Source organism: Nicotiana attenuata, unplaced genomic scaffold (genome assembly GCF_001879085.1).
Source record: "Nicotiana attenuata strain UT unplaced genomic scaffold, NIATTr2, whole genome shotgun sequence".
Classification (NCBI taxonomy): Eukaryota; Viridiplantae; Streptophyta; class Magnoliopsida; order Solanales; family Solanaceae; genus Nicotiana; species Nicotiana attenuata.
The window spans coordinates 28963-54617 of record NW_017674887.1 but is presented as its reverse complement, the minus strand read 5'-3'; the positions used below and the strand labels follow the sequence as shown (position 1 = coordinate 54617).

Here is a 25655-nt window from a genome sequence, read left to right as displayed (position 1 = left end):
ATGTTTTTCAAGAATACTTGGCCTGATGACTTAGAAATTTCTTTCGATCAAGCAAAACGTTGTATTGCTGAGTGTCCATCTGATTTCCTTCCTAACCAGTTAGGTCCCAGTGATGTTAGTTCTGAAACCCGAGTTCTGACCCACATTGTTGCAACCACTCTTCTTTCTCGTACTGGATCATTCTCCACCTTTTCTCAACGAGATGCCTTTCTTGTTTACTGTCTTGTGACCAAACTCAAAATTAAATTATCCTCTTGGGTCATAAATTTCATGATAGAAAGTGCTGATGATCCCACCAGTTTGTCCTATGGTATGGTTATCACTCACATCTTGGAAGCCCTCAATATCTCTATCTCGGAATACCCTTATGTCTCTATTTCAAAATCCTACAATTCTAGAGCGTTTGCTGGTATGGGTTATGTGTGTGCAAAGGGCTCCTGGGTGAAGAAACAGGAAGGTGAAGTCAAGAACGTTCAACCTGACCCCAAGACCTAAGCCTTTGTTTCTCATCACAATGCAAGTGATCCTGATCTTGCTGAGAAACTAGCTGCCATTGACAAGAAGCTGACCATCATCAAGGATCTTGTTGCTACCACTCAGTCCACTGTTGGGGACATCCATACAATCTCCAAGGAGACAGGGTCTGATGTTTCAAAGATGAGGGTTAAAATTCTCAGACTTGGAGAAAATGCAGTCAAAGCATTCAAGAAAGTGCATGACAGGATTAATGGGGTGAGAGTTTCAGCCAGTGCCAGCTTTGAACGAATAAAGGAGGCGATTTGCAACACTCTTACTTACTTCTTGCATCGCTAGTTGTGGAAGTTTCAAACAATTTTTTTGTGTTTTGCTGTTTTGGACTGGATAACCAGCCGTTGATACAACTTTTACTTATTTCTCCTAAAACTCTGCATGTCTATAATGCCTGCTTTAGTATCTATAATGATTGCCTAGGATGTGATTGTCTTTACATTGCTTGTTTTAGTATTTGTAAGTCCCTTCTTTGCTGATGTCAAAAAGGGGGAGAAAGAACTGTACATTGCAGGTACGTTGCAGGAGTCGACTAAAGAACCTAACCGTTCGCAGAGTTAACGAAAGTAGGCAGCACTTATTGAGGGGGAGTCGACTGAATTATGCAGCACTCATTAAGGGGGAGTCAACTACAGCAACTACAAGGAAGTCAACTGCTGTTTATATATATATGTATGTATTACTTTATCATCATCAAAAAGGGGGAGATTGTTACTTATGGGTTTCAATGATGAAAAATAATATATTACATTTGGTGTAGGATCACAAGGAATAAATTAAATGGATTCAAGAAGCACTACCAGTCAGGAATAGATCAAGAAAATAATCTATTAACGGAGGGTCCAAAAGCAAACAAGGAAAAGAATCAATGATCAGAAATGAAAAAGGAAGAAGCAGCGGAGATCCGGCAAGAATAATCACTCAGAGATTGACGGAAACTATTATTGGAAGGCCCCAAATCAAAGAGGAACGAGATCACTGAAAATCAATGAAGCCAGAAATCAAGGGATCCGGTGGATACGTCAAGTAAAACAAAGTATGCCTAGCTGATGGAAAGCTCGTCAAGACCATAATCAAGGGAGATCAATGGAAACTTGACCTTATTCTTGGAAAGAATCAATTTATGATCCATTTTAAGGATCAACTCCCTTGGGTTCACAATCTCTCAAGATTCTCGAAGGCCACATGAAAGTATATATATACAGATGTTCCGGACTTGAAAAGAACATACTTTGAATGAACAAGCTTCACTCTTTTAGTTCTACTCCAAACAAGCATTGTAGTTCTGTTAGATCTGGTGTATAATTAGTGAGAGAAGAAAAAGAGATAAACAATGGTGAGGCATTGTATCAAGAAAAGAAAAGAGACATAGGGATTAAGATGTTGGTGTAATGCTACATCATCCATTCTGTATTCAAGAAATATCAACCACTGAAAGAGAACACCTTGAAACCCAATGGGACTGGAATAAGATTCACATTGAATCCGAACCAGTATCAAAACCTTGGTGTCTTTGTTTCCTGTATTTTATTTCTGTATTTACTATTATCATGTTCTTATTTCCAGTCAACTAATTGGTAAACTAGTCACCTACTTATAAAAGTTTTTTTAAAATAAGCAATTCACCCCCCCCCCCCCCTTGTACTTTCAGGATTTTCAGCTTCAACTCCACTAGAACAATAAGCTAAAATACATCGATTACAAGACTGTAATTCAATACTCTCGTGTACTCTGACCATTTGATTTACAAGTTACTCTAACATGTAAAGCAAACACTCACTCCAACTACTAATTGTTTGTGACACTTTGTTTACAACTCAATTTTCCTAAAATACATTCACTAGACTAACTCAAGAAGAACACAACATTGATACTCGACTAGAGTGTGCAAATGTAGTTCTTCAGTTGATGTATGAAAGGATATCCTCAGTAGTCCAAAAGGATAATGCCTCGACTCCAAGATCTTCTAGGAGTCCTATGCATAGTCATCTTCTCATTTGATAGGGCTCCTACTGTTCTAAGGACTCCACAAATCTTGGGGCCCTTGTCTCTCATTGATTTATTCGTATCTTTTTGGGCAATAGCGCTTATCATGTGTAGCAGCCTTCTTCCACCAAACTCGGACTTGGGTAAGTTTGAGATAAATTTATTGTCTTGCAAAGACGTAAAATCATCAATCATTAGGAGCTGGTCTTTTATCCTGAGGGGTTGGTTCTTAGAACAGCTAAGCAGTTACGTTGAGGACCTGGTTCTTCGAACATTGCATCTGAACAAAATTTGTTAATCATCAAGATCTCAGTACTCAACGCTAACCCACCCCGCTCCCCAAACGCTGTAACCGGCACCGCTCCGCAAACGTTGTAACGGACACCGCCCTATTGCCATTCCTAACTCCAACTAAGAAAAGGACAAAGGCTAAAGTTATAGATTTCATATTTTTATAACACTGTTTTAGAAAATTATATTTTCCTTCATGATGTTATTAGTCATCTTCCTTGAGGCCGGCTAAGGGAAAACAGTATTATTCAACTGGTCAATTAGTGCACTCCAACTAAGAAAAGCCGGCCCGATGAATTTTGGGGCCTAAAGCCAAACTTTATGAGGGGCCTTAACTTTTTAATTTTTTTTTATTATTTATTTGAAATCTATATTTTAGCTTTTCTTATATACAAAGTTATTAATAATTTTTTTACAATCAATAACTCCTAATAAGTATTTCTCAATTGAAATATAACTAATCCATTTAATCTTTCTTGTGCCATTGTTGTTCTTAGGTAAGATTTTATCAATTTGGATTTTGAAAACTTATTTTCGTTGAAGCAACGGTAACATGAGTTATTAACATTATTCCATAAGCAATTTAGGCATTTGGAAAAGAATTAAATATTTTTATTTAAGTGTATTAACTAAACTGTTATCTTCTAATTGTACTATTCTCCTTAATACTTTTAATTCAGAAAATAAATCTAAACCATCAATATCGAATTGATTATTACGTTTTAAGGAACATTCACGATTAAGGCAATATTTTTTCAAATTTCCAACATCTAGTGATATTAGTTTTTACTGCTAAATAGGAAACCAAAAATATTTTCATATGCTTCAAATTGTCCAAATCTATTTTGAAGTGAAAAAATAGCCTCGTCTATTATGCATAAAAGTAATCAACTCTAAAGGATTCTTTGAAAGATTTTGAGATTTCATTATCAATATTTGTATCAAATTATTACTTCCTATATATCACACGTTTCTTACGAAATTCGGGTTCGATATTCATTTCAAGTGCAATTTTCTTGGTAGACAGAAATCAAACTTTTTCACTATACAAAACTCTTTTTTAAATTTATACATAGTCTATTAGGTGTAACAAAAAATGAGGCCCCCACAAATACGGGGCCTAAAGCGGTTGCTTTATTTGCTTTATGGAAGGGCCGCCCCTGAAAAGGACACAAACATTAACAACAACAGAAAATTAGAACTTGACTCTAAAGTCTTCATAGTAAAAAATAATAATAAAATCCCATCTACATTTATTTTATATAGATAAAATAAAAACCCATCAACTTTGTTCTGTCTGTAATGTTCTTGATTTGTGTAACAAATCTTAAGTTTTCTTGCAATGGTTTCTTCTCTTTTTTTTCTTCTATTGTTTTTGTTTCTCTTTCCACTACACAATTTAGCTCAAAATAATGGCAGAGTAGCTACTACCACTTCTCTTACTGCAACAGATGAAACCACCCCATGGTTTTCACTATCTGGTGATTTTGCATTTGGGTTCCAAAAACATCAAGATAAAGATTAATTCTTGCTTTGTATATGGTATGCAGAAATACAGGAAAATATTGGACTTTAAAGGCATTGGGCTTCAAAGACTTTAAGGATTAGGGCTTTAAAGTCTAAGAGTGTGAATTGGAAATGGTGGGAAATAAAATGGAGGGAAATGAAAATTTGAATGAAGTGAGCTTTTGACTTGCACTTTGTCCCTCATTGGTGAGGGACAACTACATTTGTGTGCTTATATATAGAATCACTTCTTAAAGCTCTTAAAAGGAGTTGAAGAGAATGAACCCTCGCGCCGTCGTCGTCGCTCGGCTCGGCTTTGTCAAACGATCGATAAGATTATTTTTGGACAAAATTTATTTAGTTAATTATTTAATAATTAATTAAATGCCAGATCACTGTTGAAGATTCAGAAGGATAGTCTGGCCGCGGTCCTGGCGTAACCGCGGTAGGACCGCGCCAGAACACTTCTGCAGATTCAGAGGACCACTCTGGCCACGGTCCTGGCGTAACCGCGGTAGGACCGCGGCAGGGCGCGTAAAATCTGAACAGACACCTTTTCCAGAACAGACATCACACCTCTTCCAATATTTGCCTATAAATTCTAAGGCATGGCTTCGTTTTTAATATACAAAAACACACCAAAACACTACAGAATTTCCTTCTTTCTGGAAAAAAAAATACTGCATTCGAATTCGCAGTCTCTCTCTCTCAAATTCGTAAGTGTGATTTTGCTCCGTTCTTTGAGTTCGTTGGTATCCTGCAGTTTGTATTGCCACTGTTGCAGGAAGGTTTATTCCGTTTCATCCTGGGAGGATTTAATCCATTACCTTGGCAACGTGTGAGGGGGTTAAAATTCCTTAAGGACACACAAGCAAATTGTGGACTCGGAATATTTCTTATTCTTTATTGTTTTTCCAGTTTCTTTTATTCTTCTAACAGTTTTCTGATTTTGTGTTTTAATACAGTAGCGCACAACAAGCTTAAGGAATTTTATTTTATACTAACGTTTCTGTGTTGAAATATATATTAAAAATGTTATCTATATTTGTATATTGTTTTGGAGATTAAAGCTTTCATGCTTTCTACTCCAATAATTGTTCTGTCCGGTTTAAAGTATATCAAAACTTTACCAGAATAATAAACGTACGGGTTTGAAGTATATAAAAACTTCACCATTGTTACGTGTTGTATGTTTGGTTTGGTATTCAGTTTGAAGATATCAAAACTTCACTGATTTAACCAAGTTCTGTTTTGTTTCCAACTTTACAGAAAAATGACGAATAAAAACCAAACTAGTGGAAATGTTGCGGGAACAGGTGCTACTGTTACCAATGTGGCTGCCTCGTCAAGCCGTTCAACTCCTGCTCATGCTATGGCACCAGTAGAAAAACCCGGAAAATTTTCCGGTATCGACTTCAAAACGCTGGCAATGAAGATGCTCTTCTATCTTACTACGTTGAGTTTGCAGCGATTCATCAAGGAGGATCCTCCGGTCCTGGCTGAAAACACTCCAGATGACGAACGATGTGTTGTAACTGAAGCATGGAAACATTCTGATTTCTTGTGCAAGAACTACATCTTGAGTTGTTTGGAAGATAGCCTGTACAATGTCTATAGTGTCATGGAAACATCAAAAGCGTTATGGAATGCGCTTGAGAAAAAGTACAAGACTGGGGATTTCAAGATGATTGACACTAAGTCGGTCATAACTCAAGTCCAAGAATTACAAGTTATTGTGCATGACCTCCTTGCTGAAGGTATGACCCGAATCAATAAATTTATTAATAAGATTTATCTTGTTATTAATTATGAATTTATTGTTGAAAGTATGGTCATTAATGAGGCCTTTCAAGTCGCCGCTTTCATTGAGAAGTTACCTCCGTTGTGGAAGGACTTTAAGAACTATCTTAAACACAAGCGGAAGGAAATGACACTAGAAGACTTGATTGTTCGTTTGAGGATAGAAGAAGACAACAAAAATGCTGAAAAGAAGTCACGTGGAAACTCGACAATAATAAGGGCTAATATTGTTGAGGAGGCGCCACAAAATAAGAAGAGAAAGAAGGCTTCTGGACCAAAGAATTACCCAAGCAAGAAAAAGTTCAAGGGTAATTGTCACAACTGTGGAAAATCTGGGCATTAGGCCGTGGATTGTCGTGCACCAAAGAATGATAAGAAGAAGAAGAATCAAGCTAACATGGTTGAAAATGCTGAAGAAATGGAGGACTTGTGTGCCATGTTGTCTGAATGCAACTTGGTAGGAAATCCTAAAGAATGGTGGATAGATTCTGGAGCCACCCGCCATGTTTGTGCTAACAAGGAGTTATTTTCTTCTTATGCCCCCGCAGGACCCGACGAGACAATTTTCATGGGAAATTCGTCTACAGCCAAAATTGAAGGAGTTGGCAAGATTGCGTTGAAGATGACGTCGGGAAAAATAGTGACTCTAAACCAAGTTCTCCATGTTCCAGAAATTCGCAAGAATCTTGTGTCTATCTCACTTCTTGTCAATAATGGATTCAAATGTATTTTTGTTTCCAATAGTGTTGTACTAAGTAAGAATGATATGTATGTAGGAAAAGGTTACCTGAATGAGGGCCTTTTTAAGCTAAATGTAATAGCAGTTCCTATCAATAAAGCTAATGCTTCGTCTTACTTACTTGAGTCAAACACTTTATGGCATTCACGCTTAGGTCACGTCAACTTCAAAACATTGCGAAAAATGATAAATTTAGAAGTATTGCCAAAATTTGATTGCATTAATTCCAAATGTCAAATATGTGTGGAATCAAAGTATGCTAAGCATCCTTATAAATCCGTTGAAAGGAATTCAAGTCCTTTAGACTTAATTCACACAGATATTTGCGACATGAAGTCAACACCATCTCGTGGTGGGAAAAAGTATTTTATTACTTTTATTGACGATAGCACAAGATATTGCTATGTTTATTTACTTAATAGTAAAGATGAGGCAATTGATGCTTTCAAGCAATACAAGAGTGAAGTTGAAACACAACTAAACAAAAAGATCAAAATGATAAGAAGTGATAGGGGTGGCGAATATGAATCTCCTTTTGAAGAAATATGTTTGGAAAATGGCATTATTCACCAAACAACTGCCCCTTACTCTCCACAATCTAATGGAATTGCGGAGAGAAAGAATCGAACGTTGAAGGAGATGATGAATGCGCTGTTGATAAGTTCTGGTTTACCATAGAACTTGTGGGGGGAAGCTATACTTAGAGCTAACCGAATAATCAACCGTGTACCTCATAGTAAAACACAGTCCATTCCCTATGAAAAATGGAAAGGAAGGAAGCCCAGCTTGAAATACTTCAAAGTGTGGGGGCGTTTAGCTAAGGTACAAGTTCCTAAACCTAAAAGGGTTAATATAGGTCCAAAAACGGTTGATTGTGTGTTTATTGGATATGTAACCAATAGCAAGGCATATCGTTTTCTGGTTCATAAGTCAGAAAATCCTGAGATTCACGTTAATACGATAATAGAATCAGATAATGCTGAATTCTTTGAAACTATTTATCCGTATAAAAAGGAAAGTGAAGTGACCTACCAAAAGTCAAAACGACCTCGGGAGAAAATAACAGATGGTATGCCTAATGAGGAAAAACCGAGAAGAAGTAAACGTCAACCGACATCTACTTCATTCGGTCCAGATTTTCTGACTTTCCTGCTAGAAAATGAGCCTCGTACCTTCAAGAAAGCAATGTCTTCCTCAGAAGCACAATATTGGAAAGAAGCTGTCAATAGTGAAATAGAATCCATATTGAGCAACCATACCCGGGAATTGGTTGATCTTTCTCCAGGTAACAAAATATTGGGTTCTAAATGGATTTTCAAGAAGAAAATAAAAGACAATGGTACTATTGATAAATACAAAGCAAGACTTGTTGTCAAAGGATTTAGACAGCGAGAAGGTCTTGACTATTTTGACACATACTCGCCGGCAACAAGAATTACATCCATTCGGATGCTAATCGCGTTAGCCGCCTTGTATGATCTTCAAATCCATCAAATGGATGTAAAAACAGCCTTCTTAAATGGTGATTTAGAGGAAGAAATTTACATGGAACAACCTGAAGGGGTTGTGGTTCCGGGAAAAGAAAAGAAGGTGTGTCGACTTGTTAAGTCCCTTTATGGACTAAAACAAGCACCCAAGCAATGGCATACGAAATTTGACCAAACAATATTAAGATTAATGAATGTGATAAATGTGTTTACATCAAGAACGTTCCAAATCATATAGTCATTGTTTGCTTATATGTTGATGATATGCTAATAATGAGCAAAGATATTGCCGATATTCAAGCTACTAAGCGTATGCTTGCTAGTAAGTTTGATATGAAAGACTTAGGAGTTGCCGATGTAATTCTAGGAATTAAAATCCAGAGGACTCCTTAGGGTCTAGCTTTATCTCAATCACATTACGTGAAAATGGTACTTGAAAAATTCAAACACTTGGAATTTAGAAGTGCAAGAACTCCAATTGACTTAAATCATCATCTTATAAAGAATAAAGGTGAAAGTACGTCTCAATTGGAGTATGCTCGTGTGTTGGGAAGCTTAATGTACATCATGAACTGTACACGACCTGATATAGCTTGTGCAATAAGTAAACTTAGTCGATTCACAAGTAATCCAAACAAACATCACTGGGTGGCAATGAAACGAGTTCTGGGATATTTGGAATATACCCAAGACTACGCTTTGCACTACAATAAATATCCTGCGGTTATCGAAGGATATAGTGATGCAAATTGGATAACCGGCTCAACAAAAACAAAGTCCACAAGTGGATATAGTTTTTAATGTTGGTGAAGGAGCAGTATCTTGGAAGTCTTCCAAACAAACGTGCATCGCTCGCTCTACAATGGAATCAGAGTTTATAGCTTTGGTTAAAGCCGGTGAAGAAGCTGAATGACTTCGAAATTTCTTAGAAGACATTCCGTTCTGGCCAAAACCTTTGGCTCCTATTTGCATACATTGCGATAGTGAGGCTGCAATAGGACAGGCAGGGAGCGTTATGTATAACGGAAAGTCTCGTCATATACGATGAAGACATAACACCGTTAGACAACTACTTTCTAGTGGAATTATCACTATTGATTATGTAAGATCAAAGGATAATGTGCGGATCCGCTTACAAAAGGCTTAACTAGAGAGGGAGTTGAGAAATCATCTAAGGGAATGGGACTATGGCCGAGGACAAGTCAACATGGCGGTAACTCTACCTAGAATTTTGGATGTTCCGAGATCTAGGTTCAAGGAGCTCAAACAAAGTTGTGATTGACCGGTTCAACATTGTCAAAGTAAATCTTTGGTCCCTTCTCGTGATGAAAAAAATGTTCAGTAACAAGGATAGAACCTTACACGTTCTTTAATGATTACCTAAGTTTGATGTGGTATTTATCAAATAGTGTCAATCTAAAGGATTACACATTTAGGAATCACCTATGTAAGTGTGAAGTGGAAGCCGCTTCAATGAGAATTCTGTAAGGCCAATTCTCTACGCACTTATGAAACCAGGCGGTGTTCATGGCTGAAAACACAACAATGAGAACCAAAAGACGGTTGAGGGTTGGTTGTGTGACATATGGTTGTCTAGGTATACACTAAAGTTCGACGGTTCAAAGATATCAAATCTACCGATTGACCGAGTATATCCGATATATGTTCACTACGGAAAGTTCAAAGGGAAACCTACTTATCCAGATGCGATTAATCCTTACTTGCAAATCACACAGCTTTCATCTATGATCATTCTTGTTACAGCCATTCTCATTCATGTGGGGGATTGTTGGACTTTAAAGGCATTGGGCTTCAAAGACTTTAAGCATTAGGGCTTTAAAGTCTAAGAGTGTGAATTGGAAATGGCGGGAAATAAAATGGAGGGAAATGAAAATTTGAATGAAGTGAGCTTTTGACTTGCACTTTGTCCCTCATTGGTGGGACAACTACATTTGTGTGCTTATATATAGAATCACTTCTTAAAGCTCTTAAAAGGAGTTGAAGAGAATGAACCCTCGCGCCGTCGTCGTCGCTCGGCTCGGCTTCAGCTTTGGCTTTGGCTTTGGCTTTGGATTTGGATTTGGATTTGTCAAACGATCGATAAGATTATTTTTGGACAAAATTTATTTAGTTAATTATTTAATAATTAATTAAATGCCAGATCACTGCTGAAGATTCAGAAGGATAGGCCAGAACACTTCTACAGATTCAGAGGACCACTCTGGCCGCGGTCCTGGCGTAACCGCGGTAGGACCGCGGCAGGGCGCGTAAAATCTGAACAGACACCTTTTCCAGAACAGACATCACACCTCTTCCAATAATTGCCTATAAATTCTGAGGCAAGGCTTCGTTTTTAATATACAAAAACACACCAAAACACTACAGAACTTCCTTCTTTCTGAAAAAAAATACTGCATTCGAATTCGCAGCCTCTCTCTCTCAAATTCGTAAGTGTGATTTTGCTCCGTTCTTTGAGTTTGTTGGTATCCTGCAGTTTGTATTGCCACTGTTGCAGGAAGGTTTATTCCGTTTCATCCTGGGAGGATTTAATCCATTACTTTGGCAACGTGTGAGGGGGTTAAAATTCCTTAAGGAAACACAAGCAAATTGTGGACTCGGAATATTTCTTATTCTTTACTGTTTTTCCAGTTTCTTTTATTCTTCTAACAGTTTTCTGATTTTGTGTTTTAACACAGTAGCGCACAACAGAAAAAACCATAGTGTGGCATGCAAATATCAGTAATCCAGTGCCACGTGGATCAAGATTACAGCTTGATTCTCAAAGTGGTCTCATACTTAGCGATACACAAGGCAATACAATTTGGAGAACTGATTTGGTTATTGGTAATATTGACCATGGATTTATGAATGATACTGGAAATTTTGTTATTATGGGAAATGATTCTACTGATCCATTGTGGGAAAGTTTTAGAAATCCAATTGACACTTTGTTGCCAAACCAAATATTGGAAAGAGGAAGCTTTCTTGTTTCTCAAAGATCAGAAGGTAATTTCTCACAAGGTAGTGTTGAATTGGAAATGCAGTTTCAATTATTTAATTATATTATGTCTTAACACGTTCTATAAAAGATTTATATATCAGTAGAAAATATATAAAGAACTTCTAGTACTACTATTTTGTATAATCTTGGCCCGAGATGAGTTTAAATGGGGTGATTGTATGACATATATAACTGACGTCAACTTGTTTTAGTTGTTTCATTGTATATTACACCTCACACACCCCTCATGTGTAGGTATAACTCTTTTTTTTCACATGCCAAACGCATGATATTGATCTTTACTTTTTGCCTTTTTGGATAACAGCGCAATATGAAACCCGTGACTTCTTGCTGTTCTGATACTATGATGAATTGTGTGTTAACTCATATAAAAGTTTAAGCGGTAAGGAAGACTACATTTCTAATTATTTAATTATATTCTTATGTAACCAATTCTGGTGATAAATTAGTTTTTGATGAGAATGGAATGATGTATGTGTTGAAGAGAAACAATCAAAGGCAATATCTTACTCCGCGATCCATTCCTTCAGCTTCGGGAAATTATCATCGTGTGACACTTAACTTCGATGGAGTTCTCACTCATTATTATCATTCAAGGAGTTCTAATAGCAGTGGCTGGAATATTCTGTGGTCTCAACCTGATAATATATGTGTCAGCATTAACGGAGACAAAGGAACTGGGGCTTGTGGGTACAATAATGTATGTAGTCTTGGTACAAACAACAGGCCAGTTTGTAATTGTCCACAAGGATATTCACTGCTTGATCCAAACGATGTTTATGGCGATTGCAAGCAAGATTTTATTCAAAGTTGTCATGAAATTGGGAGGGGTTCACCTGAAGATGTTTACAATATTGTCACGGTTCGTGATATTGCTTGGCCAACCTCTGACTTTCGGAAGATTAGCCCTTCTACTGAACAAGACTGCCAAAGGGCTTGCCTGAATGATTGTTTTTGTGCTGTTGCCATTTATAAAGGCATTAGCTGCTGGAAAAAGAAGCTGCCAATGTCGAATGGAAGAATAGACGCCAGTTTGAAATCAATAGGTTTTATCAAAGTCAGAAAAGATGGTGTTCCTCCTCTAAGCCCTGGCCTTCCAAATCCAGGATCTCGTCAAAGCAAAAATTGGCGAAATTGGGCAGTTGTGTCGTCCACGCTCTTAGGTAGCTGTGTTGGTGAACGTTCTCTTCATTGGTGTATTTTGTTGGGGATTCTTCCACATTTATAAAAAGAAAGCAAAAACATTACGCCACATAAGTCATGTAGCAGACTCTATTTGTCATAGTTTTACATACAGAGAACTTGTCGAAGCCACAGCAGACTTCAAGGAAGAGCTAGGCAGGGGTGCCTTTGGGATTGTTTACAAAGGGGTGATGCCTATCAGTTCAAGAAATGTAGTCGCTATAAAGAAGCTGGATAGAGTTGCACAGAAAGCAGAAAAGGAAAAGGAATTCATGGCTGAAGTAATTAGTCAGACTCATCACAAAAATTTGGTCCGTCTACTTGGATATTGTGACGAGGGATCTCATCGTTTGTTGGTCTATGAGTATATGAGTAATGGCACTCTTGCAAGTTTCATTTTTGGTGATCCAAAACCTAGTTGGAGCCAAAGGACAAAAGTTGCAATGGGGATCGCAAGAGGACTTGCATACCTCCACTAAGAGTGCAGTACACAGATTATCCATTGTGACATAAAGCCTCAAAACATTCTTCTAGATGATTATTATGTTGCTCGAATATCAGATTTTGGATTGGCTAAACTTCTGATGATTAACCAGAGACGAACGCTTACTAACATTAGAGGAACAAGAGGATATGTTGCTCCAGAATGGTTCAGGAATAGTCAGGTCACAGTTAAGGTGGATGTTTACAGCTTTGGTGTATTGCTACTAGAAATCATCACTTGCCGGAAAAGTTTGGAGAATGAGGAAAGCTATGGATCAAAAGCAATTCTTACAGATTGGGTTTTGGATTGCTTTCAGGAAGGAAAATTGGAAGCTCTTGCAGAAACTGATACTGAGGCCTTGAATGACAAGAAGCAGCTCGAGAGGTTCGTGATGGTTGGTATTTGGTGCATTCAGGAGGATTCATCGATGAGGTCACTCAAATGCTCGAAGGATCAATTGAAGTGTCTATTCCACCATGCCCATAAAATTCCAGCACTACTACCCTCAATATCTCTCGCGTTTAAGATCAGCCTCATTTATGTGCAGTCACCTCCTCTGTATGTCTTACTATTTAAATACTCAAGTTATGTTACTCGCTTTCATGTTTAACGTTCTTTAAATTGTATGATCTGCACAAAATTCATGGAAGCAGTTCCACCCTTTATTACTAATGATTCACTATTCAATTGGAGGCACATAGTTTTATATCTGCATCTCGACTTTACTGTGTTATAAAGATAACCAAAGTAAAAGAAACAACAGTATAACATTTTGCAACAATTCAAAGCAAGGATACAATCTTGCAAAGCCTGGAATTGGAATTTGCAGAGCGATTAGGCTCTGCAAATTCATATGATTCATATCACATTTAAGAACTAAAAACAGCATATTTGGTTTGCATTATTTTTCTTTCACTTGCATCTTATTACAAAATTCATGTCTAGAAAATCAAATGGAAATGCTATAAGGTACACCTTTTCCAGTAACACCAGGTCCAGAAAATGGTTTCAACAGTTCATATGGCACAACTCCAGCTCCATTTCTGTTCATTAAATTGCTATCAGCATTTCTACCATCAATAATCCCTTCAAGTTCCTTCAATCTTCCAGAAAATTTTTCGAAGGCCGCGTTAATCACAGGATCCTCTGCCCAGTAAGGTTCTATTTTCTCTCCAATATATTCTTCATCTGGAGAATGATTTGATAGAACATCCAAAATTGCCATGACTTTTGTTGCCTGCATTTGTGATGGGAAGCATTTTAATAGTTCATCCTCAGGTCTTTTCAAGAAATTCTCCCATTCTTCATCAGTTGGATCCTCAGTTGGCATTTTTGCTCTAGCAGTTGTTGGCCTATTTGGAAAGTAGCCTACACATGCAATAGCAGATCAGTCAATATTCTATGATTTGAGGACAACATAGTAGAAAATGAAACTTTCATTTTTAACAAATTTTGAGAAAGTGGGATTATGAAAGTGCATTTTATTTCCTTTTTATTTACACAAATAATGTAAAGATTTTTTACGATATCGGTGTAGTTTAATATGTTTTCGTATGTTGGTTAGGAGAACCATTTTTGTCAAGTTATTTATTAATGCTTATCAAGGATGTACTCGTAATAACCTTATCAATGACGTGAATCTGTTGTGCATGAAACTTAAACTCTTTCAAAAATGAGTTTAACTTCCATATACTGGCACCATAAAAGAGTTTTTACACTATCAGTTCACCTAAAAGTTTACTATAAGTAATGTTTCATTGTAACTATAAAAGAACTTTTACGCCAGCAAATCTCCTAAAAGAACTACAAAAGCAACCGTTCATAATAAGTGAAATTACTAATATGAAAAACTAATGCAAAAGGCTAAGGTAAGTACCTGCATAGCTGTATTGGCCAAAGTTAACTGCTGCATGGTGTCCAGAAGTTACCCAAACTATTGTTGTGATAATTCCAATTAAGTCATCTGGGGTTTTTAGTTCTGGCCACCACGGCTCGTCTTTCTTGTCGCCATGTCCGACATTTTTGATCTCTGTCCACCAAGCTTGGAGTTCTGTATCGGATTCTATGAGTTTGGTTTCTGTATAGTAATGGTTGACATAATCTGTTACCCATTGTTTAAGGATGTCCCATAGTACTAAACCATCATTTGCAAAAGGGTAATCTTCTATTGTTAGTTTCAAACCATATGGTGCATTTGGATCTTTCACAGCCATTCCCCTGTTAAAATTTGCACAAATAGCATGTTATTTGGAAGGACAAAACAAACGCTTCTTATACTTAGTATGAGTTTTACTTCTATATACTGTCTATGAAATTTTTATACTATCAGATCACTTAAAACATAATCGCATGTAATTCTTCGTAATAAGTAGGACGAGTAACATGAAAAATTAGACAGGTAAGGTAACTTGCTACGACAAGTTAAAATATACTGATGGTGAATTACCTGCTAATGAGGTCTTCAGGGAGTGCCTCTCGATCAAATCGCCATTCAAGATCATAAGCAACAGAGCTTAACTCCATGGCATATTTTCCAGGGAAAAATGAACTCTCAATAATGCCATTGGCATTAATAAGAGCTTCTCTAGCTAAGGCATTTATCTCCATAGTGTATCTGAAGTGAGGATGCAGTAATCTGTATATCGGGTGAATTGCGCTAAGTTGCCTATTTGTTGCTATGATGTATGGCTCTGTAGCACAATGAGTTCTTAGCCTGCAAAAACCAATTTCAAAGTATTAGTATTCCTACGACGTTTTCCAGTCAGATAGGGAGCGATCACTCAACTATGAACACTAGAAAGCGGCCACGAATATAATGCATGTGTCCTGATCACTTACCAGTGGCTAACAAGCTGGTGATAGCCAGAGTCGTGAGCAAGAACATGAGCTTTAGCTAACTTCCATAGCCAAGAACCAGTGGCATGCCAAGTAGGGCAATATACTTCTTTCCACTGAGGTTTATCATGTACAGGTGGCCTTGTTAACTCAATGGCCAAAGGTCTCAATGTGCCATCTGGTGTCAAGAAAAACAAAGTTCTTGATCCATATAACACTCTTCCTTTGAGTTCATTCACTTTGTTCACATATGGCAACAGCAAATCATGATAATCTAGAATAAACAGCTTCTTTTGTTTAACTGCCTGCAATTTATGTATAATTCAAGATTTAGTTAAGGCAGAAGGAAGACTATGTACAGATCATGTATAATTAAGCATGTAAAGGACACAGACTTTACAGTTTACAGTGGATTATTTGCACTATATGGCCTTTTTTGAGGCCACTGTTTAAATTAGGAATTTTTATCTCCTATAGCAAAAGTTAACACCTTATTTGTTTTAAATAAATACCATTTAAAAAAATTATATTCTAAAGATACCTTTTAAGGTTTATAGAAAAATATTTAATTTTGGTTACCTCCTAGCCCTAAGCCACTAAATACGCTAATCAGTTACACTATTTTCTTTCTCTCTCTACTTTGATACATCACATTCTCTTCCCCCATCCTATTAAAATTTTCGATCTCCTCCTCCTTCCACCGATTTTCTTTCTATCCCTTCCCACTTTCCCCTCCCTTTATACTCTAATCAACTTTTTTTCATTCTTTTTGCTTTGTCTTCTTATGGAGTAGAGGAGTTGGCGGCAGCTTATGACAATGCAACAATAAAAAGCATACTAGAGAGCATACTAAAGGCTATGGTGGAAACAAGAAGTTCAAGATTCTGATCGTTTGAGTAGTACTTAAAATTTTCGAGATTTTCATCAACTTCAACATAGGAATATTGCTCATAATTTTAAGTCCAACGAGGAGATGGCGGTCGTGGAAAGAGGATTCGGTTTTGGAGATCCACTAAATGACGATTTCTTTCTTTCGCGATGAAGAAGAGCATTTTTTTAAATATATTTCAATGTAATTTCAACGTATTATGCTGTTTTTTCATGATTTTCATTGTATTCATTGTCTTTTTTTCCATTGTAATTCAATGTATCTCGTTGTATTCCATTTATTTTATTGTATTCTCTGTCTTTTTTTTCTATTGTATTTCAATGTATTCCGCTATATTCTATGTATTTCATCGTATTCACTATCTCGCTATATGCCATGAATGTATTCATAAGTTTTTTTAATTAATATAATTTATGTATTCAGATGTATTATATAATTTCTTTGAAGATTGCTTTGTTTTTGGGGTATTTTTTGGTTGAGAATCTTTTTTATAACTGAAAATACAAATTTTGTGTGTTATAATTGAGTTTGCTGACTTATATTAGGAGTCTATTATGTTAATTGATTCACTTTCCGTTTAAAAATTAGTATAATCCCCTATTTCACGCTGTGAATACAGCCGAATACAGTAGAATACAATAATCTATCCAGCTGTAATCCCATGTTTCACTCCATGAATACAGTCGAATACAACAACTGATTAGCTGGACTTCCCTGATTCACGCCTATTTTTGCTATTGTATTCATGAATACAATAGCTTAAATTCATCAAATACATCTTATAACCACATAAAAGGTATCTATAATTCGTAATATAGCAAATGGCATATATAGATGGCTAATTACTACGAAAAGATAGTGCTTTATGAAAATTTCCCTTTAAATTATATCCCCCGTAAGTCCAATGGAATAAATTTTGCCTTTAAAAGTGGTTCGATGAATCCTTTTCTTTTTCGTAGAAATGATACCACGTAGCCGATCTAAAGGGTTGCTATTTAAAAATTAGTCTGTGCGTCCTGAATTTTAGTTTTTCAGGTCAAATTTTCAAGATAAAAATGTTCTGAATTGTCCTGAAGTTAAGATTTTTAGTTTAAAATTTCAGGACAAAATAAGTACTGGCTAATCTTTAAATAGCATCCCTGAGAATGGTTATCTATTGGACTAATGGAGGCCATAATTTAAAGACTGGCCTCAAAAAAGCCATTTGTGCAAATAAAGGGATCCAACGCTAGCTGGCCCGACAGACACAAAAAAAACATAAATAATGTATTTTTCTCATTATAAAAAAAAAGTATTTGCCTATACCTCTTCAACAGTCATGAATCCTGCAATTTCTAGCTCAATTAGCTCTTTTGTGATTGCTGATTCAGGAGGTCCATATATCTCAGGGTCTAGCTTGCTCTTCAATGGCCATTCCTGGTTTTTCATGAAGTATTTTAGTTCAAAGAATTAACCTAAAATAGCCGTTTACTCATCTGTTTAAACTAACATTAATCAGCAAATATATATTATATGTATAATCCATATATAATGTGTACAACAATATATAATTGTATAACCGATGTTTACTGGTTAGGAAAAGTATATAACAAATGTGATCGGCTATTTATGTAAAAATTTCGTTTAGTTCCGTGTTCAATAATTTGATCTTTTAACCATAATATATAAACGGCCTATTTTAAGGAGCAATAATCTTTCTATAACAAGAAAAAAAGAAAGATTTTGAGTAGCACTAAAACAATAATTAAGTAATATGATAACTAATTGAGGGGAATCATACCGTAACCAAGCGTATACTATATGGGTTCAAACCAGCTAAGGTTTGACGAGCAAATTCCACGTCTTTAAACCAAGAAAACTTGTCCCCTGCAATAACGTTGAAAAATATATATAACCTTAGATTTTTACAAGAAATTTACCTAAGGTGCAATAATACTACTTGTAGTTTTTTTTTCTTTTCCAACAGATATATATTATGCATTTTTAGAAGATCCAGATGGATGTGACATCATTTTGGATGATCCGGGCAACATAAGTTCTCGATATAATATTTGATTTATATGAATTTTTGACGGATCCGAGCAACACGACTTACTTTGAAGCAATTCAGGGGTTTCAAAGAGCAAGACATCTTTTTGAGTATCAGAAATGGCCTTAATGAGCCTTGGTATGATATTCAAAAGGCTACTTTTATCGTTAAGTGGTGGAAGTCTGACTCCGACGTTGAACAGTGAGTCAATGGCCGGAAAATGTGGAAATCCGGCGTTCGGATCATCGACGGCGACGGACTCCAACGCCGGCACCACCGCGTGCAGAACGGAGTAAAGTGTGTTGCCTGAGAATGTTAAGCTCTTCACTTCTGAGAATGCTTCATCTCTTGGTACATATACAAAGTTACTCCTTGATTCAGATAATGGATCTGCAATATTGCAACCACAAATAAGTTTTTGTTATATTATTAATATAATATAACTTGAATCCTCACAGTTTTTTAATTATTTAGAACAAGCAGTTTGATAAAATGCAAATCATGGTAACATGTTATGTTATAGTAAGTAAAACTACAGAGAATGTAAAAAGAAAATACACGATTATTGTATATAATTTAGATTCAACCAAGTTTAATTTTATAAATTTAACAGATTTTATACATTATTATACCACTTAAAAGATAAATATGGTAATAGTCCATAATAAGTAAATATAGCACTTGGATAATATGACAAACAATCAGTTACAACGGATAAAATAATATAGCAATATAAAAATTATTTATAGTGTCATCATATATAAGTCTCTATTTAGAAATAGTATATACTCCTTTTGACCTAATTTAAGTTACATTCTAATTTTCTTTTTAGTCAGTTCTAAAAAGTATACGTAACATATTATTATATTTTTAGTAACGACTCAACTTTATATTTCTCATTTTACTTTCAATGTAATGATTTATTGCCATAAAATTTTTTATGACTTTTATACCATAAGTTTCAAAAATATTTTTTTTTTTATATTTCGTGTNTACCTGTCTTGCTCCTTGGGCGACCAGTTCTGCATCTTCTAGGATAAGGGAATTCTTGACCACCAAGTACTGGTCTTTTAGCATCATCATTAGCATCAGGATCTCCAATATCATTGTAAACATCATAATCATATATTCTCTCGAATTGTTTACGTTCTCCATATCCATCACCTCTCATTATTACAAGTTCTCTTTCTCTTAATCTCTTAACTGCACTTGGTGTTTGAGATGGTAGATATGACTGTCATGGGCAAAAGAACAAAACTCTATTAGTAATAAGCAGTAAATATCAAATTATACTAATTTATTCCGAGAAAGGATCGCGAATGTGACGTAGAGTCTCTTTCTTTTTTCTCGTATGGGTCCTAGGAGTTACCTAAGTGTCAGTAGACTATTTTTAACGTTAGATAATTAACTGCATGCATGTTGTTGTTTACCCATTAGACAAAAGCATGTTGCTACAAGAAATGTACACAAGAAGAGCAGCATGTGTTTGTAATAATAATAAATGCAATTAATAGGACCACAAGGTCCACAATATACCTTTTTGGTACATTTGTCGAATTTATAAGTGAGATGAAACAAAAACAAAAGTATATATTTAATATTGGAATGGACCACTGTTATATGTAAAAATTAAATATGTGTGGTCTCATACTGAAGGGAGTTTGACGCAACGATAAGATTTTTTTCGTGATCAGGAAATTATAGGGTTTTAAGTTACAAAAACAATCTCTTGTAAAAATGCATAGTAAAACTGCGTGCATAAGAGCCGATGTTAGAGTTTAGTATATCATGCTACCCCTATATGTGGTCCAGTACTAACGAAAAGATCGATTATTATTAAACAGTTATCTCTATATATATGTGGTCCAGTACTAACGAAAAGATCGTCTATTATTAAGCAGTTACCAGATGAACTAAAATTGAATCTTTTATTATCGACCAATATTCCAACTGTGCCAATTCGATATGGATGTGGACGTGATTTTTAGAATTCTTTTTAGCTTTTGAAGAAAAGAAGGTAAAACATACTAGGGGTACTTTAAACTCTTTATTATAGGAAATCTTTTACGAGTTTAATATTTAAGCTTATACAATCAAGTCACTGATTATAATATAACTACAAGTAAACTTCTACAATATAATATGTATTAACCAGTAACCTGGTAAATATAACTTGAATCACTTCTTCTATAGTTAGATCATATTCTCGTCCATTATATATAAAAATTAGACCTGTCAAATGGGCCGGGTCGACCCATGAACCGACCCACTTAACTCATTAAAATTGACCCTTTAACCGACTCATGACCCACGGAATCCTAATCGGACCAATCCATTAATTTAAGGGGCCTGGGCCGTGCTATAATATTTTGACCCACTGAATCGGACCGGATCCGAACTGGTAACTGACCCACGGATCAACCGTCACGGACCAGCTCAAATACATATTCAGACAAGTGGTAAAAATTGAAGAAAGAATATAGTACCAGACACTATGAGGACGTCTTATCGAAATAGTCGAATTTCATGTGTTTCATATTTTTAGACTATTAGTTATAGAAATAGTCGAATTCCATATGTTTCTCAAGTTTTAATGTAAATAAAGTATGATTTTTCTTTCTTTTTTATTCTAATTGGCTTCAAGAAAATTTAGTAATTTCAAGTTCGTATATATGTATAAAGTTTGGAATTTTTATCATCTATTAGTTTTTAATTTTTTTAATTAAATTGGATTCAACCCACTAGGGCCCGAGATTAAGGGATTACGGGTTACAGGTCCGAGTCGGGTCAATATGTTTTTATTAATGGGTCAAATCCGAACCGGCCCCTATAAGAAAGTGAACCGGCCTGGCCCGGTTAAGGACCCACAGACCAAGAGTCAACGGGTTCGGGTTCAAGTTCGGGTCAGATCGACCCATTTAATAGGTCTAATGAAAATCAATCTACCAGTAATTTCTTATTCTGGATGAAAAAAGCATGTCTAAATTCCGAAATATTTGTGAAAAAACTCACGTTTTTAGATCACCTATTATGGTTTTGTCAATTCTTATTGTTAGGCTACTATGAGAAAAATCATTATTAATTCTTTTTCCAACAATATACTAATAGGATAGTATGGTAAAATAAAAAAAGCATAAATGAAGAGGGAATTTTTTGCAAACCTTGTTGGTGAAGAAAATCCTTTTTTCAGGATTATCAAATTTGGAGTGAACCCAAGAATTGCAAGTAATATGAACTTTGCCATGGGGAAAGCCATCAATTACAATATTCTTGACATACATTTCCTTGTGGTGCTCATTTTCTACTAAAACTGCTCCAACCTCCCCAAAGTCTTCAGGAATTACAAAATCAGCCTCATAATGTGTGTCATCATCCACATCTCGTCCACGATGTGCAAACGTCTTAATACTTGGTTTCTTTATTCCAGTCTCTTTAAAAGAGATAATAGAGGACAAAATATATAATTAATTATATTCAAAGAATAACAATTAAATACAAGTTGCAAGACAAGAGAGGAAATTCTATTAGGAATTAAGACACTAAAAAAAAACTGGAATTAACGATGTTGTTAAACATCATATTTCCGTCGCTAAACCAATTCAATGACGGATTACCAAAAAAACTTAATAGCTACAGACTATTTAGCAACAGATTAGCGACGAATTTAGTAGCTAATTCTTAGTTTTTTTATAGTGAGAAAATGAGGAAGAAGTTGAACAACATATTATAAAGCAAGCAATTAGCATAAAAGAGATATTGCATGACATTTTGCATAAATATGCTTTTTTTTGTCTTTTATAAGATAAGGTAGTGAACAGACTTTTATGTACAAGCTCGTCAAAAAAAAAAAAAAAAAAAAAAAAAAGGAGCCGACTTGTAAACCCTATAACGTGCTATGTACGGGAGGATATTTTATTAAAGATATATAATGCCAAAAATTGGTTCTGTAAAAGTTTTCACTTGCTAGTAGTTTGAAATACTTATTTTTCAAAGTTATTGAGTTAATTATATAAATTGTTTTCAATTTTGAAAAAAATGATCAAATTACAGTTTGCTTCAGTTTTGCACGTTACATTCGTACGTTGAAACTGAGTGAATGCGATAGACGGAGCAAACGAAATAGCATCCACAAATGGCTTATCTAACGTACAATTATTTAAAACTTAATTGGAAAAAAAGTACAATTATTTACTTCACTATCATAAAAGGTTAGACAACAGATGCTGATTTGAATATTTAATGTATGCAGAAGGAAATTTCTTGTACCACTCTATTCCACGTTGTATTGTCTCCTTTTTATTTTTAGTCTTTTAGAAAAGAATGATATTTATTTTTTTAATATTTGGAATTAACTTAACTTTAAATTTTTGATTTTATCCTTAATAATATTATTTTTAGTGATATAAATCTCATAACATGCTTAAGACTAGAAGTTCCGTATTTTTTTATTCTTAATCACTGTACTCAATTAAACAAGTTCACGTAAAATAAAACAGGAGGAGTAAAATTAATTTTCCGTTTCAAAAAAACTTTGTGAAAATATATAGTCGTAGACTCGTATTTTGATTGAATTTGACAGTGGAAAAAAAAAGAGCTTTTAGAAAATAACACCCTCAAGCAAACCACTTCCCAGTTGCATTAATTCATTCATTGACTAAAAGATTAAAAAGGAACGGAAAAAGGAGAGGTTCCTTTCATATTAAATTTTTTATGTATTCTTCTACCATATTCTTAATTATTTCTTTCATATTTTCATTTCATATTCACCACAATTTAATATAGTTCAAGTTGAATATATGTAGTATCATTAATTAAGTCTTGGTTTGAAATTAATCTAATTTCACATCTAGCAATGCATAGCCCATACTGCCTAATGCACGTCCTTTAATTTTTGAAATTTTTGAAAATTATCATCTTGGTACTTCTGTATGTTTAAATCCAAATCTTTATTACTTTTCCTATAAAGGAGGATGGGAGGAAATATGTACCGGTTCCAACCATCCACTTTAGTGTCAACGGGCTCAAATATTGAATACCATATTTTATATATAGAACAAAATATATATGTAAAAAATACTTACTTATGAACAAATATTAAGTTCTAAACTCATAATTGCAAGAGTACAATAAATATTGAATACAATAATATAATTCAGTAATGAGAACATAAAGGATTGAAACCATCAAAGTCAAATCCTAGATTCGCCTCTAAAGGCGGATAGACTTTAATTAATTTAGTTCAAACGTGTTTGGTTCTATTGAACCACAATATCTTTTAAGTGAAGCATAGATATACGTAAAAATAGCACGGGCTAGCCAGTTTTCGCACTGGTCATTCAAAAATAGCCAACGTTTACAAAGTCATTGAAAAATAGCCACTATTTTGCTGCAACATGGAAAGTTCCAACATAATATACTGGAGATCGGTGCACCTATGTATGAACTTCCAGCATATTATGCTAGAACTCCAACACGCAGAAAGTTTCAATATAATATACTTGAGATTGGAGCACCGTGCTCCAATCTCCAGTATATTATGCTGGACCGGCATATTATACTGGAACTCCCAGTATAATTTTTTCGGATTTTGAACAGCGTTTTCGTTCAGATTTATCTTTGGCTAAATTTCGATTACTTTTGAAACTGTAGCTATTTTTGAATGACCACTTGTAAATTTGGCTATTTTTGAATTTTTCTCTAGATATACGTTTCAAAAGTCAATGAGTTTAATGCTAAAAACTTTAAAACTGATTGAATCCATCAAGTTTAAACTCTGGATCTGCTCCTCGTTCCAACCCGTGCACCGGAAAAAAAAATGGAAAAAGAGAACACTTACTAGGATCAAACTCAGCAGCAACAATCCACAAAAGGAGTGTTTTACCAAGCAAATCACCAATATCATCAAGTCCCCTTGTCCAAGCTAAGTTAGTGCCTCCAACTGTTTTTTGGACAGTTACCACTGCTTTTACACTAGTAGATTTCTCAGTAGAACTAAGCACAGCTTTTGTGCTATTTGCAGCATAATAATGAACCCTAAAATTCTTCTTTGGATTTTGTCTAATGTTTTTACTTAAAATATTGATGGGAAAAGAGGCTAAGATTTCTCCTGAAGTGAATGACTTAGTAGCACTCCATGGGATTAGGGTTTTTTTAGATTCTGATGTTTGATGAAGCTGAGGCTTCAACATTCTTTAATTTTCTTTTTCTCTTTTTTTTTTTGTTGTGGGATTTAAGGTTAAGAGGATATATGATTTGCTTTGAATTATGCTTAGGGTTCTCTTTATATAGATGACATTTTTTGGCTTAGCTTGGGGTAAGTAAGGAGTCTTTTTCATTTTTTATGTGATGTCTTTGGCTTGTAGCTCTAGCTATTGCATGGCAATTAGGGTTACAGATCATTCCAGATGATAAACGTGTAGATATATGTAATTTGTATCTTGTCCCTTAGGAGAATCCGAAAAATTGGTAACGATACAGTAGAAGATTAACATGGTGCTGTGCAAGGATGACATGTACAAATCGAGAAATGCTTTATTTTTTTTATAAAAAAAAAAAAGTAACTTGTGTCTATAAATCTCAAATTAATCGATTGCAAGGAGTAATATAGAAAAGAAAAAAGTGGATAATCTAGTATAAGGAGAAGAACAAGGAAAACTTCACAGTTCTACTTTGAGCGTACGATGAAAATCATTTTTCATGAAAAAATTGTTATCCATATATACGAAATGGTTTTTAGTATTTGTTTGTGAAAAATTTTGTTTTGGAAAAGTTATTTTTAAAGATTAATGCTAGTAATTTTGGTGTAAACATTGAGGACATGTAGATATTAATGTATCATAAACTATGTTACTCGAACTCTCCGAAAATGTCGCCAAGT

General features: G+C 35.1%; 1 protein-coding gene and 1 pseudogene across 1 annotated transcript; one reads left to right on the top strand and one right to left on the bottom strand.

Moving 5' to 3' along the window:
• On the top strand, positions 1-13985 carry LOC109219412 (annotated as a pseudogene).
• On the bottom strand, positions 13822-25051 carry LOC109219413 (linoleate 13S-lipoxygenase 2-1, chloroplastic-like). Its single transcript, XM_019383875.1, has 10 exons — positions 24615-25051; positions 21940-22208; positions 19775-20012; positions 18845-19168; positions 18530-18615; positions 18055-18165; positions 15864-16165; positions 15472-15738; positions 14902-15242; positions 13822-14393 (listed from the first exon to the last, which is right to left on the bottom strand). The coding sequence occupies exons 1-10, from the start codon at positions 24964-24966 to the stop codon at positions 13975-13977; spliced, it is 2709 nt and encodes a 902-aa protein (XP_019239420.1). The 5' UTR covers positions 24967-25051; the 3' UTR covers positions 13822-13974.
• Between the last annotated feature and the right edge of the window lie 604 nt (positions 25052-25655).